Raw genomic sequence first — 22,812 nt, 5'->3', positions numbered from 1 at the left:
ATCAGACAGCGCATCTCCCGGAACAGTAGCGTTTATTAAGGGGGAAGGGGGGGCTGTTTGCTTTGTCGTTGTCCAATAATTTTAAGCGTAAAGTGCAGCATCCGCAGTCAACAGGCCGATGCGGATAAAAACTAACAAGATTTAGCAGATTTCGGATCGGATGCGGTTGCCAGGGGCTGCCGCGTATGCGGATTGATGCGCGGATATCCGCGGGTCAGGATCTAATGTCGAGGCGGCCCTTAAACGTGTGCGACCGTAGAGTGAATAGGTGAGTGATTCGGAAACTTGCGCCAGCACGAGTTTCCGCAAGTTCGTGCATGCCATCCCAGCATCAGCTACACCAGCAGAAAGAGACTGTACATTAGCGGCTCTTTATTTAAGAAAGGCGAACCAATTGTTTTTGGGTATATGGTTCTGACCATGCCGATAGGATAGGTTTACAGTATTGAATATTGTGATATTTTCCCAGTGGTGACTGGCGCCAATTACTACCTCGCTACGATGAGTGACCGCCTTTCCTCTCCCACTTTTTTTTATTGTTTGGCCTAAATAAAGTGACGCAATGTTTTTCGAAAAAAAAAAAAATGTTAAGAAAGTATGTGTCTGCTTGAGAGGAAGGTTACAAAACGAAAGGGAATTTTTGTTTTCCTTTCAGCGTATTTTCTGGAAACTGCGATCGTCTTCCAAGGGATGCGAAATGTCTCTAGAGGATGATCGCTTGTAATATAAATACGATAAAATAGAATACGACGAAACGTATTTCAGCGTATTCTGACACGAAAAGTTCTTTGTATGAAAGTTAGCAGACGGCTTATAAAATACCATCCTTTCTTTTTTTTTATATTTATGTTTAATTTTATGATGAAAAATTAATGCGCGGATTGCGGGGGGGGGGGGGGGGGGGGAAGAGGAGGGGGAGGGGGAGGGGGAGTGGAGGACGAGGATAGGGGGCGGTTGGTCGCGCTGGAGGCGGGAAATTTGAAGCTCTTCCTGCCGCTATAGTTAGTACTTTAAATGTAGCCAGAACCATTATTCAGTTGCCGCTTGAATCCTATTATGCGAGAAATAGTGAAGTGGCAAAAGGCTGTCCTAGATACAAGGAAATGGAAACATGAAGTGGCATTCTTTCTTCACCCTTTTGTACAGATATGAAAGTATGAAACAAAACTTCACGAGGTAACGAAAAAGGGGCACCTCTCGTTCTGCAGGCGCTGAACCCGTTCTTCGTATAAGTTTCCAAGTTTTCCTAAACATATACATTTTATTTTTGATGGTCAAACCAGCGCTTTCTACTGCGTCGTCTGCTTCCCGCCGCGACCGTTCTGCCATCTGGTTTAACGTGTGGAAACCAATGTCGTTCGCACACCACCGCAACGCAACGTGGTCAAGCACGGAAACGGTACGTCCATCAAAGCGACAAACCGATGACTTTACCATAATCTTCGTGCCAGTTAATCAAGACACAAGATTAACATCTATCAGTAGCTTGAAGCTTACGGAAGCACTGAAAGGCATATGTCAAGAATCTGCCTGTCAGGTCCGGTACAACGACCGTCTCAACCTGATCGCCGTCGAAGTTCTGAACGAACAAGCTGCACAGGCACTTCTGAAAACCACGGACTTATGTGGTATACCGGTTCGACCTTACTTAGCTTTGTCTGGGCCCACGACAGTTGGCGTCATCCGGGACGTTGACATGGACGCTACAGAAGAACAGCTAGAGCATAATCTCCGCTCAGAGAGCAAGATCGCCGACATCAGACGTCTTGGAAAGTCGCGCGTCGTGAAACTCACATTTCAAGGCAGTAAACTGCCAAACTATGTTCTGCTGGGGTATGTTCGTCACCCTGTGTTGCCTTATAAGGAGAAACCGCTCCAATGCCACAACTGCGGCGGATTTGGTCACAAGAAGGTCTCCTGCACGCGCGCTATGGCTTGCAAACGATGCGGAGAACACCACGAAGCAACCGATGCCATGTGTCAGTCACCGACACTGAGATGTGTCAACTGCAAGGGAGATCACGAGGCCACATCACATGCCTGCCCGAAGTGGATCAAAGAGCGGAAGATACTCACTTACTCCAAGACCAATTCGATTGGATTTCGTGCGGCCAGGTCAGCCTTGGAGGGCGAGAAGGCATCTCGGTCTGGCGAAGAGGATGCCCAGCCAGAGATACTGAGTAAACAGGCAAAACACCTTTCGAAGTCAAGAGCTGTTACCTACGCGTCTGTAACTGGAGGCACCCATTCTTTGCCTCCTAATACAGAAGGTGCCCACGGAAGTGCTGGGAACGGTGCGCACGCAGCGGCTACATCGGAACCTCCGAAGCAAACACCCAAGCAACCGCCACAAACACGACAGCGCTCTTCCACACAAGAGGGAGACGCTGAGGACAAAAGCGCATCTTCTGGCGAAGCACCTGGATGGACGTCCATAATCAGAGCAGCTGCGAACATAGCCTTTACTATATTGAGAAACATCGAGGCATCATGGGCCCGCGCAGTCACGACGATTCTGCAAACTATGATTCCTCTTCTTGGGGTATGTTAGCAGGACCCTCGAATGACCAACGCTGCCAACAAACAAGTAACCCCGGAAACAGTGCACAAAGAATACAGCAGAAAACTCCCCCTAGAGAAAGACGTAGCCCATTGTTTCCTTCTATCCTTCAGTGGAATGTAAATGGTTTACGCACACGTTTGGCCGTTCTCCGCCAAACTCTTGCAACTGAACGAAGAGATGTACTGGCTCTACAAGAAACGTACGTGATCCCAGGAGAGGTCCGTCTGTCTCCCTATGTTTTTCATCACAGTGCAACTCTAAGTACCGATGGAAGATCGCGAGCTGCAATATTGGTCCGTGACGATGTATACCATGCCCCCCTTGATCTTTCGGACTTGTCTTCAGAAATTGCAGAATACGCCGGGGTGATAATCGCAATTGGCCGGCACGTCACAACGGTTATTTCTGCATATATTTCCCCGCATGGCGTATGGGACGCAAAGGTGCTAAACGAAATTCACAAACGTAGCCGAGGACAGCTTATTATATGTGGAGATTTCAACGCACACAATGAGTCCTGGGGCGGTACCCGAACGGACGCCAGGGGACGACAGCTCGAAGACACTGCGGCAGCCCTAAAACTGCGAGCTCTTAATGACGGGTCGAAGACATTTTGTAGACGTGGATCTAACGCCAGCACAATAGACATAACGTGGGTATCGTCACAAGTTGTCGCCTTGTGGACAGCCCAACCGGACACTGGAGGGAGTGATCATGTTCCCATCAGGTTAACACACCCCAGAGCACCTCCAAAGAACCTCAAGGTCTGCAAAGTCACTAACTGGGACCTATTCCGCCAGTACCTCTCTTCTGCCATTGTAGGCAACTATGACGACCTTACTACATGCATTGCGGAGTGCCTGCGGCTTTCAACGCGATCCGTCACAGTTCCAGTTACAAGCCCCTCTCCTGACCTTGAGTGGCTTAACCTACGAGCAGCCCGACGGCAGGCACAACGAAGGGCGCTTCACACCAACGCCTCATGGGACTGGACTCGCTACAACCGAATTGACGCTAAATTCAGGCGACACACCAAGGCACTTCAGCGGTGGCAATGGAGCCAGGACTGCGCATCGCTTGGTGGTCCAGGTGGAGGCAAGCGCGCTTGGAAGATCGCTCGAGCTCTCTCCGGCGCGAAGGTTCCACGACACCCTATTGCAGGGTTTGCAATCAAATCTGGTATGTCCATGACGGAAGTGGCAGAGCTATTAGCGGATGAATTTTCCCGCTCCTCTATTCCACCACATCAATACCAAGAAAGATTGACAAATCCACCGCAAAGCCAGGTTAGTCAACCTCAAGACAAAGAGACATCGTTGGCAACTTACTCAGACTTCACCCTAAAAGAGCTCACTCAAGCGCTCCATCACTGTCGAAAGAAAAGCGCTCCGGGCCCCGATGGCATAACCTACCAGTCGCTCAGGAACGTGGATCCTGTACACCACCCAGGCATACTTGAAAAGCTCAACGACATATGGAGGACAGGAGCGTTTCCAGATGCATGGAAAGAATCGATAGTAATTCCCATACTCAAACAAGGGAAGCCGATAGAAAAATCCTCATCCTACAGGCCGGTTTCCTTGACGAGTTGCTTGGGAAAAGTTCTTGAGCGAATGGTTCTTCAACGTCTAACCTGGCTTTTGGATAGAGTGGGTGCCTTCTCGCACGAACTTGCTGGCTTTAGAGCCAAGAGGTGCACTGCGGATGCAATAGGAGACCTTGCCTCAACCCTAGAAGAAGCCAAGGCTACGGGGCAAATGGTACACTGCGTGTTCCTCGACATCAGTCGTGCATTTGATACATTGCCACATCCAACCATCATCCACCGACTAAAGCATTTTGGGGTTTGTGGCAGACTCTTATCTCTAATTGAGTCTTTTCTTTCCGGTCGGTCCATGAGCGTGAAACTGCCAGATGCTACTAGCACATCTAGACATATTGCTCAAGGGGTACCCCAAGGAAGTGTATTGAGCCCTCTTCTTTTCAATCTTGCCATGAGCGTCCTCCCTCGATGTCTCCCAGCAAAGAATCGAGCTCTTCGGATTGGCATGGCAATCTACGCGGATGATGTGGCGTTGTGGTGTGTCGGGCCCTCAAGGAACGCTATAGGGATCCGTAATCGACTCCAGGTGGCACTGGACTCTACTGCACTGGCCATAGCGCGACTAGGCCTTACTCTATCTGCGGAAAAAACTGCCTCACTCCTCTACCGACCCACAGGCCGAGCACCACAGAATGCCCTACGACTAAAACTTGCTGGAACGCCAGTTAAAAGGGTGAAAATCCACACGTATCTGGGCGTTATTATTGACGATCGGGTGACATGGAGACCTGAAGTACGCAAGAGACTTCAACGTTGCCGTCAACTGCTACGTGTCGTTAGACAGCTTGGAGGCTCCTCCTGGGGTGCATCCCAACGTGCACTACTTCAAATGTACAAAGGGCTCATCATGTCCAGGCTTCTCTATTCACTACCGCTACTGGCTGTTGCAAGGGCACAAATTCGAGACATCGATGCTTTTCACCGGTCCGCACTACGAAGCTGCTTGGGACTGCCTCCTTCAGCAGAGAACGTGGCTACAATTGTTGCAGCGGAAGAGTGGCCGCTGTCTTTAAGACTTGAAGAGAGAGCGCTGCGCAACATCGCTCGTATGAGCAGTCTCCCCCCTGCGGACACAATCCGTAAACATCTCTTTGCCCGGCCAAACTCTCACCTCGGGCGCCAAGCAAGACGATTCAACTTTGAAGTTGGAGCTCCTAGCGAATTTATCCTCCCTCAACCACCACATTCCACGCGTCCTCCCCTGGAGATACATGCGACGCTCCCAATCCCACAGCGCAAGGCGAATGTCCCAGGGTTTGTCGCTCGCTCAATCGCTCTTGAGCGCATAGACGAAGTGTATGACGGTTGGGTTCATGTTTATACAGACGCCTCAATTAACCTCACCAAACGGACTGCCACGGTTGGGATTACCATTCCAGAAATGGGCTATGATATATCGGGCAGGCTAAATTTTGTATCGTCGTCAACCACGGCAGAACTCGTTGCCATCTGGGCTGCTCTTGAGTCAATTAAGAACACCTCCTCACCAACAAAAGCTGTCGTACTCACAGACTCAAGAGGTGCTCTTCAGCAGCTTCAGAGACTTCATAATGCAACCCCACTGCTGGCGAGAGTCGCGTCTGAGGCAGCGGCAGTTGAAGACATGGGATGGTGCCTTGCTATGCAATGGATCCCGTCTCACGTCGGGATTCCTGGCAACGAACGGGCTGACCAACTGGCTGCAAAAGCACATGACGATCCAGTCCCAACCTTCTTACTGGATCGCTTCAACGAGGCTCATCGATTCATCCGTGAGATCCTCACAGAACGGCATCCACATCCAGGGGTCGCAACGGGGAGGCCACCCCCCGTGGTTCCCCGCAAGCTCCCCAAGGCTGAGACAAGCCTTCTCCACAGGCTTCGGGCTGGTTGCCCATACACTGCCAAGCGGCTCCACATGATGCGTCGCAAAGCGGATCCCAACTGCCCCACCTGCGGCGACCCAGAGGACACAGAACATGCCCTGCTGGTTTGTTCCACACATCACGAGGCCAGAAGAACTCTTTTCCAACACTACACACTATCTGGCCTGCCATATGGAACTATCACAGAACTTTTGAACCCTAGAGGAACCAGAGGAACAGCGGAGAAAGCCTTCCGCGCTCTTCTGCGCTTTCTACGTGACACTGGGCTGGCGGATAGACTGTGATTTGGTCTACTTCGCTCCCTAACCAAAGGCTCTGAACTATGTTGATAACTAACTGGGCGGATATTTATAACTAGATTAGTTGTAAAAATGGACCTTTTAACTTCTTTTTTTGTATATAATCTTCATCTTCCCTCTTTCTATCCTCTTTCCCCAACAACCAGGTAGCGACTCGCCCGTTAATTGAGGCCCACATCTCCTGGTTTCCCCCTTTCCCGACACCCCATAATAAACAAACAAACAAACAAACCTGCTTCGGCTGCATCGCCGCTTTTACCTTCTACAGACTTCTTTCCTGCATGACCCCTCAAAGTTCGCCCAAGCCGTCTTTTCAAAAACATTCGAAAATCTCTCACTATGCTTGCACGTTGTTCTCTATTCCTAATTATATTCGGAAATAGGCGTTCTGAACCTTGTGAACGTGTCTGAACCGAGCGGCCCTTACCGTAGCCGTTGCTTCAGTGGTTGAGCGTCCGCTTCATCTACGGGAGGTGGAGGGTTCGATCCCCTCTGCCGGCGGGTACCCCCCCGCTCTTGAACAAATGGGTACAGTCCCGATGCCCCGGCCCGGCGCTCGGCTCTCTGGGGTGTCAAAGCGACTGGGAGAGAAGGCTGCCTCTCGTCAATCATGATTTCTCCAAGATGATGGTGTTGCGCAGAGTCCTTCACCCGATGACGGAGGCAGGGCCCCGGAAGTCGACGTCTTCGGGCCCGCCCGCACCCAAGGCCTGGGGCGGCCGGTAGATCGGGAGACGGATGATTTCGTTCCCTGCCCGGACCATATGGGTGGTTGGCCTTTGACGAAGCTCAGTCTTGTAGTGCCTGGGTGGCGACGGCCTTCTCTTTTTGCATTTTGGTCTTGCGCAAAAAGAATTTATGCCTGGCGATTTTTGAAGTAACGATAAATATAAAATAACTTTTGGTTTATTTATAAACTTCGGAAAAACCTGCCAGTATCTGGGCCCTGACTCGCTGGTTAGAGAGTATTGCTTCCGTGGACAAGTATCACTGCTTATTCATTCATGTTGGTTTTCCCAGGGGTGGGTGGACGGGTGGAGGGGGGGGGGGGGGGGGGGAGGGAGGGAGGGAGGGAGGGAGGGAGGGAGGGGAGGGGAGACGGCGACCAGTATGTTACCTTAAATAATAATTCGTCCGCAACATAAAAAAAAAGGCTGGGGGTTCTTTAAGGAAGTATTCTGGGTCCCTTTTTATTCAACATGTACGTTAACGATATTGTGAACATAAGCCAAACAACAGGATTTGACCGCATAAATCGTTTTCTTAACTTATCGCGCTCGGATTTACTACATAGGTGGCTGGAGTTGGTGGAAGCTTTCGCTAAAATTGGGGAAAGGTTGGCCACCTGAGTAATTCAACAAAAGTCAAAAACTATGTTATCCATATACTTTGCATGTACAGTAAAAAAAAAGATGTGTCATTGTGGCGCTTATTTGGGCCAAATGATCTGAAGATTAGATAAGCCAATTCTATTTCCTTTCCATTTCACAAATTTTTCGATCGTAGTAAACGCCAGAATATCCCACAACTAGGCATATGGAGCAGAAACAATGCCTTGAAAATAAGCGCGAATAAGACGAAGGCAAAAAAAAAAGAAAAAAAGAATATATATATATATATATATATATTTTATAAACTATAAATTCCTCGCGGCAATTATAAATTACTCGCGCAATTACTCGCGGCGTCTAAGACGTCTAAGGCGTTTTATTCTCGGAGTTCATGTCGTGGGATGACCACATTAATTATATTATGTCCAAATTATCCGGTATAGTTGGCTTAACACATCGCCACAGACATATTCTGCCACCTAAGATAAAATTACTCCTATGTAAGTCTTCATTTTATTCGCATCTCCTTTTTGCATTTTATATACTACATTTTATATACATTTTATGTACCAATAAGCATTCACTATGACGCAATTGAATGTCCACCAAAAAATATTTTTAATCAATTTTGTATAGGTGACAATTCAAGACTTTTATATATCCCGCTTATGTGCTAGGTATAAGATTGAAGAACAAAATCAACAGTTGTTGTATTAAAAAAATTAGCTAATCTAACAGAAAAAAAAGGTGTATACATATTTAACGCGAAGAATGGAATCGGGGGAAGTATAATTTATGAGAAAACATTATGGCCACCACACATTAACATACACTCTTCCGATAATTCTGGACGAACTTAGTGTCAGAAATATTGAAATGAACAACATGTCAGTGAGCATCGTACGCGACATGTTTTTCAACCCTTTCGTCTGATTCCAACGGCAACTTGTTATGTCAAGATGGTTTGTTTTGAAACGGTTTGTTTTGAAACTTTGTCGTAGCGCTAGATTTGGACGGATACTAGGTTTGGGTGATTACTTAAACAAACACACACACACCACACACACACGAGCATTTTTTTTTTTTTTTTTTTTTTTATTTACGTTGTTTGCTGGTGCGCTCGAGAATCCGAACCGAAAGTAGTCTGATCGCGTCACGCGAAATCTCGCGGGCGCGACCGTTCCGCCATCTGATGCCTTTGACTGCAACTGCCGTTTCTGATAAACCAGCTGAACTTGAGCTAAACGGGCTAAACCTTTGTATTCGAACTCGCTAGCGAAATTACCGTAGATAAATAATCGCGTATTTTCTGCAGTGTTCTCGTTTTTCTGGTGAGCAAACGTTTGGGAAAAATATGTCGATTTTTTTTTCTTCTTCTGGCTCTTGGTGCGCGGCGTAAACAAAACAGTAGTCTCCGTGTCGGCGTTTCTCGCAGCTGTTTACGTGGTTCGTTTGAAACGTTTTCTCCGGACAGGTTGGCACAGATGTGTGATTGATTGAGTAATACGTGTGCCAAAAGGGGATACATTAGTGGTAAGGCAATACAGTCAGCTCGGTACCCCTTTCTTTTCCTTGTGGTACGATTCTGTGCTGATATGGGCGCAGGGGCGGATCCAGAACTTTTTTTTCTTTGGGAGTGGGGTGGGGGGATATGTCAAATTGCCCCCCGAGAAGGGGGGAGGGGGGGTCGACTTTGTCTGAAGGGGGGGGGGGGGGGGGCGGCCCCCCCCCCCCCCCTCCTCCCCTTTCGGTCTGCCCCTGTATGGGCGCAGTAGTTGGCACGATCTTCGGAACAAAGCTGTCGCCGATGCACAGCCTATGTATGCACTGATGGCGAAAGCTCTGTCCGCTTTCACTGTCCGATCAAAATAGCGGTAAAATGTAGCAAACTGCAACCATGTGCGTGTCAAATTCAAGCGATATGGTCACGGCACCGCATGGACAGCAGCCGCTTTTTTTGGAAGTGCAAGGCATCTGCGCATCTGCCGTAGTGACGTCAGAAACATGACGGCGTCTTGTAAAGAGAACCCGTATATCTTTAAGTGGTGCAGTTATCATACTCAAACTTCATGAGTGTGGAATTAAAAAAAAAATAATTTAGGCTAAAGAAAAAGTTTCATTTTGCTGTGTGCATTGGGAGGAAAAACGTTAAAACCGTCTGTACACTTACAGATGACTCCATGCATGCTCTGACATACCGAGTCTACTTTCAAGTGTTCATCTCAAAGTGGCTTTCACATTTTTTGCTTTATGTTGTGTCATCCGCGAGTAAAGGCGTCGACCAAGACAGTTTTTACTCTCTTCCTCCACGTGCATAGGAACAAGAAAGGCATTTTTCAGGCTTACATTTTTTTCCTAAAACCCACACTAATTATCTTTGAGTATGATAAATGCACCATCTAAAGACACCTTTGTGGAAAGTTCTATTGCACTTAGTTTTTTTGTTTTATTTACAAGAATTTCTTTTACGCTTTTATAGCGTTTGGAAACACCCCGTGTTTTTGGGGGGGTTGGGGGGAATCGATGCCTGCCTGTAGCGATCACAAATTTTCATCAGACGTGCATTTAAGTGGTAGATATTACCTCGTGAATTCTCGTAGCTCTCCTGTGTTAAAAAGTGAGACCGACACAATTGCAGACGACTGTGTTAACCGAGGGTTGTGCTTGTGGTGTCGTTTCTCGACGGGTGCGGCAAGCAGACGACACATTCGGCCGAAAGCAGACGACGCCAACTCAGGTCACTGCCGTATCTTTTTTTCCGCAGGTGACAGGGCATCGTCATGAGTGGTGCAAGAGCTAGGAGGGTGTGCGTTCTGGTGCTGGGAGACTTTGGCCACAGTCCCCGCATGAACTATCACTCCCTCTCGCTCGCCAAGGCGGGCTTTAAAGTGGATGTCCTGGCTTACGGCGGTGAGAAAAATCCGTCCTTTGTATACCCGACTGTGCTTCGCCAGAGCTGACGACTCACTTTAGCCGAACCCGACAAGCGGCGTTGATTGGCGGGGGGGATTCTTAAAACTTTTCTATCGGCTTTCTTCGAGGTAGATAGCGTGCAAAAAACGTTTTCTATCTCATGAGGAACAACAGAAATATATTGCATGGACAGAGGCACAGCTGTTTTAGGCATGCTTACTTACCTCTCTTTTGTGCTGCTGGTTTTGTTCCACCTTAGGTAAACACTGACTTCTGCTCCTTGCGTAGTGCGGAGATACCTTTGCGTCGACTCTGGTCTGCGTGGCTTTAACGCTGATTGCGTTTGTGGGCTGGTTTTGTCGTCTAGGGTGCGGCAGTGACGCAAGATGTGTGACACGGCTTTCCTGCTAAATTTAGCGGGGAAGTTGGGCACAGGTCGCATTGTGCGTGTCTTGACGTCTCATACGAGTCTAAAAGCCCCCAAAATGTCAGCGAGAGAAATACGGATGAAAGAGGTCTACAATCGCTAAGTAATCAAACATCAATGCACATCTAAAAGACTGAAATATGCCAAAAAGTCGTAGAAGCTAAGACACAAACAAGACAGTCCGCATCTTTCGAGGTCTTTCGACTTTATGCAAAGGACCAAGGTAGGTTTCAATTTTATTTGCACCACTCTTTCTTTTCCAGGTTTCTCCTGTGTACACAGAGAGACATTATTAGCATGAGCATATCATTTGCACACTGCCGCTTTTTGCTCGCAAGGGCTGGCCACGGACATTAAATACCATTGCCTAAGTCGACGCCCTTGATTGCACAGGTTTCACCACACTTGCAGTTTTGACGACAGTCACTCAGTTTTGGGAGAAAGACAAAGAGAGACAATCACTTATTTGTGTGAGCTTTGTCATGCTCTCTACGTTAGTGGTCATACGATCTGGGCAGTCTTGCAGATAAGTTCTTGCATAGACGGGAAAAGGAGGATCATGTTTGTAGTAAGCATGCTTAAAATTGCCCGTGTCATTCGTCCAGACAACCAGTCTGAATCATGTGGCTTTGCGCTCTCGCTGGCAAACTGCATGACCAATAGGTGCGGCAAAAAATCCCACGAAAAACAAGCACGCTTTCCGTGTACGACACATGTGTTCACTTAACGCCGCTCACCTGAGTTTGGAGCAATGCTTTTTCATACTCCAGGGGTGGAACGGCTGTGCCATTTGTGCCATTTTGCGCCAGACGCATTTGTCTGCGCCATTTTGCGGAAACTGCGCCACAGCCAATACTTTGCGCCATTGTGCTCCAAATCGCACGGGTGCGCCAAAATAATTCTATTTTGTCTTGGTTTCGGTTTTTATTGACTCGATTGAAAACAATGAGCGCGTTTAGCTTGGTCGGCCTTGCAATTTTTTGTTCCGTTAATTTTTCCTGTGTATCCCGAGTCGGAAGTACGCGAAAAAACTGCGGGGTCGGATTCCAAGCGCTACATCACGTGCGAATGGATCGTTATTCTTCAGCCATGAGCGGTTAAGCAAGTCGGCCGAGGTGAGGTCGAGTCGTTAAGCGTCCGATAACCTGAAGGTCTGCGGCCCGGGTTCCGGACGTCAGCCAGTTGAAAACACATTAGCGAAAGGTTCCTTTTAGTGCTTCATCGTTAGAAGTTAGAACCACATTCCTGCAAGATAAATTGTGAATTCGTTGGAACTGAAACGCTGTCCGATCCGAATCCTTGCCTGCCAGCAGCTCTCACGGGAGCGGTAGATCTGCTCGGCGTACTTTAATCTTGCTCTGTCTCATCGCTTCGAATATGATAACTCCAATAATCGTAGTCTGATGCTTTGATATTGAGTTGTATAATAGGATAAACTCAAAATTTGTTGCCCTGTTCCTCCGTGCAACTGGCACGTCCATTGCTTACGCACGTCACGTGGTTCGCACATATAATTACGATGTCGAGCACTTGTGGGTCATGCTATAAATTTGCATTTTGAGCTGCTGAAAGCCACTCAGAAAATATCAAGGACACTATCTTCAGAAACATATGGTATAATTGCTTTTTGGTTCTCACTGAGGTCAAGTTCTTGAAACCTGTTACACTGTTATCCCATCTACATAGGTTCCTAACCACTCATGCTCATCTGTGCTGCTAAGCACAATTAAAATTGCTCCCGTGCTCGTCTAAAGCGTGTTTCACATGCAGCGATTTTGGCCGTAGAGCGGCGCGTTTTCTGCCGTCGCGGCGCTCGTGCCGCTCAACCGCTGCAGCTGGCCAGAGCGCCGTGACGGCAGAAATCGCGCCGCTCTAGGGCCAAAATCGCTGCATGTGAAACACGCCTAAGACACAATAAAAACTGATCTGAGCTGCTCCTAGCCTGCTCCATAATGTAGTTTTAGCTGCCCCCAGCCTGCTCCAAAACAGCAGTTTCATCTGCTCCCGTGTCTGCTGCCAAGTACATTTCATGAATTCCACCCCTGTACTCGTTTTTTTCTATAATTCAGGATCCCACCCCAGTGTCGAAGTCCTGGCCAATGAGAACATTGAGCTGTACCTCATGAAGGATCCACCAAACTTCCAAAGATGTAAGAACCCCAGTTTCAATTTCTTTTCCACTCTTGCCAGGGAATGCAATTACCATTTACAAGTAACATTTTGGTGAACTTTAGTGAAAGGCCCTACATGCACGCTGGGGTTCTCAGTTGTAGTAACACAGTGTGCTTGCACCATTAACACAAATTAAAAAACAAATTCACTTCATTTTTTTTTTTTTGAAACAACAATGCAGTTTTTTTTAGTATCACCTAGGAAGACCACATGTCAAATATTAAGGACTAATTCTGTCTGAATGTAAATGGTTTGGTCAACCTTGAAACGAGCCAAGTTGCCGAAATCGTTGACTCCAGCAGGTGAATTCAGGCACAGTCGAGAGCGCAGTCAAGGATACGGTGTGGGAGTAGCCAGCATTGGGGGGGGGGGGAGCTAAACATCATCAACATTGCCACTTTTTGCTTGTTTTTACTTCTCCGTGCAAGCCTAATGGGTGACGTCAGCAACATTTCCTCTCAGCACTCAGCAGTGTCTGCATGATTGGCGTAACATACCTGCAGAGCGCTTATCTTGGGAGTTGTCTGGCCATCTCCCGCGTCACAACCGCGGTTTTCGTCTCACCATTTGTGATTATTGTCTCTCGGAGTTTCGTTCACGCTACATGTGCAGTCTGGTGCTGAGATGTGCAGACGTCTTCGGATATCGTAGACACCAAAACGGGGGTGAAGAGTGTGGTGCGGACGACACTTGCACCTTGCACACACCCACTCCCAACAGTGACCCGCCCCGACCCCGCCCGTCGTCGCGTAGAGGATCGCGTTACCGCTCGTACCATGTGGTAGCAACGTTGGCGAAGTTTCGGTTTCGGTTTCTTCTCATGTTTAAAGTCAGGTTTCACAAAATATATCCCATTTTCCGTGGAGAACATCCCATAGTTACTTTTATTGGTGCTTTTAATGTGAAATCACTCATAATCTCGCAATCTTCAGCATTGAGCAGAGTTGCCCTTTAAAGGGCAACTCCACGAAATCCCTAAAATTTCAGAATAATAAGTGTTTTTACATTAAAAAAGCACTAATAAAAGGCACTACATCGTTTGCTTCATGAAAAATGGGATGTATATTGTTAAATCTTACTTTAAACATCAGCATATATCAAAACTTAAACTTCGTTTCCGTCTGGCAAAATTGGCCTTGGGCCGCCATAAACATGGCTATCACGTGGGGACGACGTGTCACATGATCATCTGCGCAATGACGGGCGGAGTTGGGGCGGGGTGGGGGGCCACTGCTGGGGCGGACATGTGCCAGGCGCAAGCGTCGTCTGCACTGCGCTCTTCACCATGTTTTGGTGTCTACGACATTCAACGACGTCTGCACAACTGCGGCATCAGTCTGCGCACGAAGCGTGAACGAAAATCCGAGAGACAAAAATCGTGAGCCATTTCACTCTGTGGAGGTGGATGACCAGCGAAGCTGTTTAGCATACGACACAGACCTGCCCGGAGGAACCGGAGGAAAGTAGACACGCGCCACGGGATCGCCACCTGGCGGAAAGTAGACACGCGCGACGAGACCGCCACCCCGGGAGAGCGGAAGGAAAGAACTAGGCACACAAGCGCTTAGATTGACGACAAAGAGGGCGATGCGAGCGTAAACATGGGCGACGGGGGTCGCACAGCGGCAAATCTTTGACAAACCTTCATTCTCTACCTCAGAGTCTACTGATCTTGAAAATGGTGCCGGTTGATAACTAATCTACTGAATAGAGCTATCGCTAAATTACTAAAACATCAAGGAGAATGCACGAAATGGTGTTCCACGTGCTGCACGTGCCGGCGTCTGCAGCAGTAATTATTCTAAAGCAAAAGCCTAAAACAAATGGCATCTTGCACGCTCGTTCGTTAACGCTTCATTTGGGTTATTTAACTTAAATCTTTTATACGGGGAAGGCGTGCACGTGCGGCGGTGCGAGCATAGAGTTTTTAGTCGCTGCACACGAAATATCCACGGAACCCTAGCCATAAACAGCTTCGCTGTAATAATCACAAACAGTGAGAAGACGACAGCGCTTGTGACGTGGGAGACGGCGGTAACGGTGGGACGGCCGGTCGGCTCCCAAGAAGTGCGCTGCGCAGGCGCGTTACATCAATCACGTGAACAGCACCAAGCGCTGAGAGGAGGCATTGCTGACGTCACCCGTTACGCTTTCCTAAAGAAGTAAAAACAAACAAGTTTGTGTGGAACGCGAGAACGTTATTGGGCCCCGTTCACATCGCCTTCTCATTCGCTTCTCATGCTCTTTCTGCTAGTGAGCAGGAAATGCAGCAGACATAGCCTGGTCAGTAGCATGTCTGGCTCGCAACCAAAGGGTCATAGATTCGAATCCTGCCTAAAATTCTTAAAATTTTACTTTAAGGCAAATGAATTACTTTATAAAGTGAAATCATTTGAGACATGCGTCGACCTTTAATTCACATTACACGTCATGTTTTTTAATCACTTTCATTCTTTATAAAGTGAAATCATTTGAGACATGTGTCGACCTTTAATTCACATTATATGTCATGTTTTTGAATCACTTTCATTCCACGCATGATATCACGTTTCACATGAGCGTTGTGGGTTGTTTGAAATTCCTGTGCAAGGCCATGTGGCTGTGATGTCATGACCCTATCGACCAATCAGGATTTTCCTGTCACACCGCAGACATCGGCTTTTCTGCGGCATGAGCTCCCTAATGCTACCGTGTTAAAAGGGGCAATGTCGATGACATTTAGCTCAATGTTAGCTACGCCAACGTCGCAGCCTTGACTGCAGTGTTGGTTGCGCCCTCAATTCGCCTGCTAGAGTCAACCGATTTTGGCAACATGGCGCATTGCAGAGTTTGCCGGACCGTTTAAGAAACATTTAGACGGAGCTAGGTTGTAATATTTGATGCGTGGTCTTCCTAGGTGATACTGAAGAGGACTGCATTATTTTTTCGTAAACAAAAATGAAGCAGAGTTGCCCTTTAAGGCACGAAGAGCTGCCTAAACAGGATGTGGCCACATGATCAATTTAACAAAAAAAACATAACTTTCCCTTTTTTTTTTCTTTTTTTACTGTAGCCATTAGTTTTTTGGCAAACCACGTCGGTGACTGAAGCAAAGTGCCAGCCTAGGGATCCTTAGCTGTTGGGTTCATATACGGTCTAAGCTCATTACAACAGACCTGGTTACAACAGACATTTGGATATACAGTCGAATCTCGTTAATTCATACTGGAGGGGGATCGAAAATTTGTTTGAATAAAGCAAAGTTTGAATTACCGGGAGTTTCCTCCCATAAAGATGCATAGGACGGGACCTGCATGTTAGTTTGAATTATCCGCAAGTTTGTATTAAGGGAGTTTGAATTAACGATATTCGACTGTAACATATAAATTTGTGAATTTAGGTTGGTTTTCCTCTATATACCATTAACTCAACTTCATATCTGCATAGAACATACTCCTTTTACAACAGACTGAAATCTTGGCCAAAATCAGGGTCTGTTATAACGAGGTTAGACTGTACCGGCGAAGGTCTGACAGAGGCTTGTTGCTGAGGTTTTGGTTGCACGTCGAAAGATTACCGAGCGGTTGAAATTAGTCCTCGGCCCTTCTCTGGTGCATGCCCGAGGCGCATTTTTACTGCGGCATTAAATTTCTGAAATTGACTTCACTATCTTTTTTTTCTTTTTGGCTGCGCTTTTTTTCTCTTTTTTTCAGTATTTTGTTTTTACCGAAAAAAGGGGCGTGTCACAGCAGTTTGCTCTTGGTCGAAATGGCACACTGTGCCCATCATATTCATAAACCCAGTTGAGATCAGGACAACTCTCCTATCCTATTAAAGGGGCACTAGGGTGAATCTTGAGATTGGCTTTTTATGGCACAAACTCAATCTACACACCCTAAGCATTCCATAAATCCTAACACTACAGTCATACGTGGCTCTTTTTCAACATTAAAAACTCCACCAAACGCTGTGACACGCCCCTTTTTCTGAGATATCTCTGGGAAAGGGGGTGTGTCACAGTGTTCAGTTGCATTCGGGTAAAAGAGGCCACGTGTCATTGCAATGCCGTGTTCTATAGAATGCTTAAGGTGCGCAGATTGAGTTCGTGCCAGAAAAGGACGATCTCAAAATATACCCTTTTGTATGGTGGTGATGGCACATTAAAAAGTGCATGCCTAAACGTGAAACCGTGCACACCGCGGGAGGCGTTACTCTTTGTTTTGTCTTCGGCAAACTATAAACGTTATGTTAGCATGATGTTTCACTTTTCTCTGGCTATTTATAGTTTTGAAAGTAGATGCTCCGCATGGATGACACTCTCAAAATGGTTGTTTCGCATGTCAGCACTTCTGGGGGTGGCGGCAACTGGAGTGCTGCCTCTTCCGATCCAGACTTCTAATGCTCCTCAGAATTGAAATTCGGAGAACGAGAGCTCACCATCCGACGGAGTAGCTCTGTAAAGTACCTCCGGTTCGTAATTCAAGAACGCCGGAGCATTGCGGTAGCAGACGCGCCGAAATGAAGCCAAACGGAAGTAAGGAAAATGACTTTTCGCCCTCAATATTTTTTTTTATGCTTCTAGTCCCAAAAAGCTTGCAAGCAGCGTATGTTTTCTTGTTAGATAATTAAGAAAAAGAAAAACCTGCACACTGACCTCTTTTTTTATACCACTCCTTTGCAAACAAAACCTGACTCCCGGAAAACATTTTCTGGGAAAGAAAACTCGACCGTCAATGGGTTAAAACCGTATCTCTGGGTAAATCGAGTCTTAACCCCCAGAACATGTACGGTTACTGGCGGTCCAAGAAGCGCAGGGCATCTCCTTCCGATGCCCAGCCCAGCCTCTACCACGCACCCTGTGCCTTCTGTCGTGCTTTGATCGCACGTGCGAGCTCGGGGCTCGAGAGGCGCCGAAGCATTATCGAAGGCAGGAGTCTCGGGCTGGAGGCGGGACGACCGAAATACCTCCTTGCCGTTCTCAACCTCTGAGCGAGAGCAACCGTACGTGTGATTCTCTTGCCACACGTTGCCTCATGCGTGGCGGAGTTGGCAGCGTGCGCGGCTGACATGCGGATCAACAGGGCCCAGTTCTTTATGTTACCAAACATTGCCCTACTGGAAAGTTCCAGGCTACTCAGCAATTATCGCATGCTCTGGATTAGAATCTTCCCCAATGTAGTGCGCATATGGAAGCGACTACAGCATGCTACTTTGAGTTAGTCGCCCTTCCTTCGCCAGCACCATGCGTACGGCACTTTGCTGTTCAAGTTTGTGGGCACGAGTCTGCCTTACTAAACGTTTATTTTCTGTTTTTTTTATTTGTGTATCTTTTTTTATTCATATTCGTAACAGTATGAATGGGTATGTCAAGATCACTAAGAGTGCGGTGGTTGTTTTGGCAGATGTCCCGAGGCTCCTGGCATACGTGTTCAAGACGCTTTGGCAGACGGTTGTCCTGCTGGCCTGTCTCTTCTGGCTTTCCAGACCTAGTCATCTTCTAGTCCAAGTGAGTCGCGCAATCACGCACTGGGGTAGCAGACGGCAGAAAATGACGACGCCTCGAAAACTGCCACATTTGAAAATCGTATGCAGTCGGACGCAGAAAATTGTGTGCGATTTATTTATTTATTTCTTTCAGTACCCTCAGGGCCCAGGGGCATTACAGAGGGGGTGGGCTTACAATATTGGTTCAGTAAAAAGTTCAAACAAACAAGGCAGCTTGGTTATAAAACTTAGTCTGGCATAATCTTAGCAAAAGTGAGTACTAGTTAGTGCTTTTCTAAATAAAACAATTGATGGGAAAGTTACTAATGACGCGGGAAGGTAGTTCCATTCAGATGACATTCTAGGGATGAAAGAGTCGACGTAAGCTGAAGTTTCACAATGAGGTATGCCACCTTTAAGACTGTGATCGATGCGGGGAGGAACGAAAGAGGAGCTAATGAATAGTTTGTCTTTCAGAAAAGCGTTGGAATGAAAACTTTTATGAAAGAGGCATTAACGAGATGTTTTATGGTACGAGGATGGAAAAAGGACAGGGTAGTTTTCATAAATGAAACACTTGCGGTGCGACGATAGTTGCAGGTTATGAAACGTGCGGCAGAATTTTGCAGGGCCTCAATGTTTGTTACAAGCATTGAGTGACTGGGATCCCAAATTTCCGCAGCACGTTCCAGCTTTGAGCGTATTAAAGTCTTGTACAGAAGAAGTTTTAGTGACATAGGGGTGAAAGAAAAGCTTTTTTTAAATATCCAAGCATTAAATTAGCATTAGTGATTATAAGGTCAGAATGAGCTTTCCATGATAGGTTAGAAGTGATGTGAACACCAAGATACTTGAATGAGGTTACAGATGTGAGCTGAGTTTTAGATTTTGAGTATGGTGATGGTGGCTCGTTACGACGAGACACCCTCATAATTTTACATTTTTTAGTATTGAGAGTCATTTGCCATAAGTTACACTATTTCGAAACTGCGCATAAATCACCCTGATGATGTGCTGCATTGGATTCGTTAGTAATTTCATGACATATAACACAGTCATCTGCAAATAAGCTAATATGGGATGATACACACATTGGTAAGTCAATAATGTAAATAAGAAACGGAAGGGGTCCCGAAACGGTCCCCTGGGGATCAAACTGTGATCGATTAGTAAGGAAACATTCAATCCAGGACGAAACTTTAGAATCAATATTAAATGTATCAATCTTAAAAAAAACAATAGTTTGTGAGATACTTTGTCAAAGGCTCTGCAGAAGTGGAGAAAGACGCAATCAACCCGAGATCCACGGTCCAGGATGGAGAAAAGATGATTACTGAAAGTAAGAAGTTGAGTTTCGCAGGTCAGTGATTTCCGAAAACCATGTTGCGAGGGTGAAAAAGAAAAAAAAAAGAATCGGAATCTAAACTAGATTAGAATAAATTATGTGCTCTAAAATTTTACAGACCTTGCTTGTTAACGAAATGGGTTGATGACTAAAAGGGCTATGTTGCATGCAGTCGCATGCAAAAAATCGCTTCCCACATCTACAGGCATCTGGTTTACGAGCTTTATCTATATTCTTGTCCATATCCGAAAAGCGATTCACCAACATATTTTTGTGATTTAAGTTTAAATGGCACTTCGGGTGCACATGTGCTTGAGCGAAGTTAACCTTCTTGAGAATGTGCGATGCATGCCGCCGTCACCTCTCACATCATGTCGTGGAAATATTGGCAAGTTTAGGGATTGTTTCTACTACTAGAAGCATCACAAAGCCCAACCAGGACCTGATCAAAAAGCTTGCTGAAACGAAACACTGCGTTTTGCGACCAGGGGAGTCTTCTGTGCCAAAGGGAACCAGATGTTGCGCACATGCAACATCATCTCGTGTTCAGAACTCTCTGCTCACTTCATGTGCCTAACGTACTGACCTTCTCACTTGTGACATGTGTCGAACATTGTTTCGTGGTCGGAGCTCAATGTCCTTTTCGTGTGTTGCATGTGTGCAATGTGTTTCGGTGCACAGAATCCGCCATCCATTCCAACACTCCCTGTGGCCTGGCTGTACTGCCTCCTCCGCGGCTGCGTCCTGGTGGTCGACTGGCACAACTACGGCTACTCCATACTGGCACTTGCCCTAAAGGAAACGCATCCTCTCGTCCGAGCCTGCCGCTTGTAAGTCTATAACGGCCATTACTCTCTGCACTTTGCAACAGCTTGTTTCAGTAGAGAAGCGAGCGCTACCCCAGCAGTTTGGTCCCTTGGAACAGTCTGCATGTGCATGTGAAGGAGTGTGATAAGATGTTTCTTTTATTGGTTTACTTATACCTGCATTTTGTTATTCTTTTGAGTTTCATTGTGTGACATGTATATAGAATGTTCCGGAAAACGAGATGTTTCCTACTCATTGTGTTGTTTTGGTAGGTTTGCATTTTTTTGCTTGGGGGTCGAGGTTAATGTGCCTCCGAAGTAATTTTCAGAGTTAGAGCTCATAGTCTTAACATGCATCAATGGTACACTAGACAGTGCTGATTGAGCTCGAAACCAAACAAAAGGATTGATGGTTCACATAGATTAGACAACTCAATACAAAACTATGTCCTTGCACTTGCATGCATAACGAAATGAGCGAGACTCGTCTTTTCTAGTTGAAGGGTTTGTTTATCTATTTACTTAGTTACCCTTCAGGATAAAATATGTAAGTAGAAAAAAAAATTTAAAAGGAAAACACAGCAAAGCTTGGGGCGAAACAAAGATATTATACAGTAGTTAAGGTTCTTCACAAAAAAATACTGAGGCACGGCAGTTTAAGAATTCGCGTTATGAGAAATTTCGGCAACGTCTCGGGGAAGGTGACTCATATCTTGTCGAAGTTCGAGAAACGCACATTTTCGAGGAAGGCACGCTTCCAAGAAATATACACTTTCAAGAAAGAGGCACTTCTCAAGAAATACACACTTTCGAGAAAAGCATACATTGAAGAAAGGTCAAGCATTCAAGAAAGACACACTTTCAAGGAAAGGCATTCTGCCGAACTGAGACTTGTTTCGAAAAGTGCGAATCACTGTGCGACTCTCTCCGCAGTTGTGAGAAGACGTTTGGGAGGAAGGCCGGCTCCGCCTTTTGCGTCTCGGAGGCCATGCAAGAGGACCTTCGTTCCAACTGGGGTGTCCGGTGAGTTTGTGGGTCCACACTTTTTGGCGTCCCACAAGACGAGACCCACGTGGGTCCTCTCCTGGCAACGTGGGCCGACAACGAGACCCCATGGTCCCCAGTTAGGTTGACTACTCTGCGTTGCTTGGGAATCAGTTGAAGCGCACATTCACATTGTTCATAGCGAGACTACAGAATGGAACAACCGGATCGAGGCCGTTTTAAGCGAACCACGGAAATGGTTGTCGCAGAGTGTGGTGTGGTCATTTAGTGCGCAGGGACGCCTCCGATATGATCTTCTTTAGTGAAGGTGTTGCAGGCGCTTGGACTACTTCTTTCATCTCTTCTACATTCAATTCGGCGTCTTGTTAAAACTCCGAGTTAACGTCAGACTTTCCTTACCTAAGTGTTCGGCATTTCGTAAAGCCCGGATAAAAGCATGGCCGTGAGGCTCGACACTGATTGGTTGACAGGTGGGAGAGGAGGAGCGAGGTGCTCGACGCTGATTGCTTAACGGCGAGGTCATGTCGGACAGGCGAGAAGGAGTAAGGTAGGCGAGGAGGAGCTTGACCACCTGTGCGCCCTGAGGGAGAGGAGCTTGAGAGTATGGAAGGCTATGCATAATCGCCAGGTGTGTCGGCCCGATTAGCTCTAGTATCGTTTCATTCTGGGAACAGCTTTCTAGTGTACACGTTGTACGCGTTAATCTACCGTAATTAGGGATGCCGCAAACTTTTTTCGAACCGAAGGTTCGATGATTGAATCAAGCGGTTCGAAAGACTTAGAATTTTCAAACTTTCCATGTCGAGAAATTCGACGGAAGTTGAATTTTTGAAACTTGTTGAACTGAGAAGTTTGATGCTTTTGGAAATTTCGAACTTTGCACGTTCAGAAATTAGATATTTTTCGAACTTTCGATTTTATTACGCTAAAAAGTTTGATCCTTTTCAAACTTTCAAACTTATTACGCTGCTAAATTCGATGCTTGTCGAACTTTCGAACTTGATACACTAAAAAATTTGA

General features: G+C 46.7%; 1 protein-coding gene across 3 annotated transcripts in view; it reads left to right on the top strand.

Moving 5' to 3' along the window:
* Nucleotides 1-22,812, top strand: part of LOC8029126 (chitobiosyldiphosphodolichol beta-mannosyltransferase) — a 52,015-nt gene that overhangs the window by 11,655 nt on the left and 17,548 nt on the right. Inside the window, exons 1-6 of one of the 3 annotated variants that reach the window (XM_040207409.3) lie at nucleotides 8,862-8,992; nucleotides 10,426-10,571; nucleotides 13,071-13,151; nucleotides 18,555-18,658; nucleotides 20,663-20,811; nucleotides 21,721-21,810. In XM_040207409.3, coding sequence (XP_040063343.1) covers nucleotides 10,442-10,571; nucleotides 13,071-13,151; nucleotides 18,555-18,658; nucleotides 20,663-20,811; nucleotides 21,721-21,810 — 554 coding nt within the window. In that variant the 5' untranslated portion in view covers nucleotides 8,862-8,992; nucleotides 10,426-10,441. Of the gene's footprint in view, nucleotides 1-8,861; nucleotides 9,195-10,425; nucleotides 10,572-13,070; nucleotides 13,152-18,554; nucleotides 18,659-20,662; nucleotides 20,812-21,720; nucleotides 21,811-22,812 lie in introns of those variants that run through there. The other 2 variants (XM_040207407.3, XM_040207408.3) reach the window with 2 other exon arrangements.

This window comes from Ixodes scapularis, unplaced genomic scaffold (assembly GCF_016920785.2).
Source record: "Ixodes scapularis isolate PalLabHiFi unplaced genomic scaffold, ASM1692078v2 PGA_scaffold6__148_contigs__length_123643588, whole genome shotgun sequence".
In the NCBI taxonomy this organism is placed as follows: domain Eukaryota; kingdom Metazoa; phylum Arthropoda; class Arachnida; order Ixodida; family Ixodidae; genus Ixodes; species Ixodes scapularis.
The sequence above is the reverse complement of the archived record's forward strand: the minus strand, read 5'-3'. Positions and strand labels throughout refer to the sequence as shown.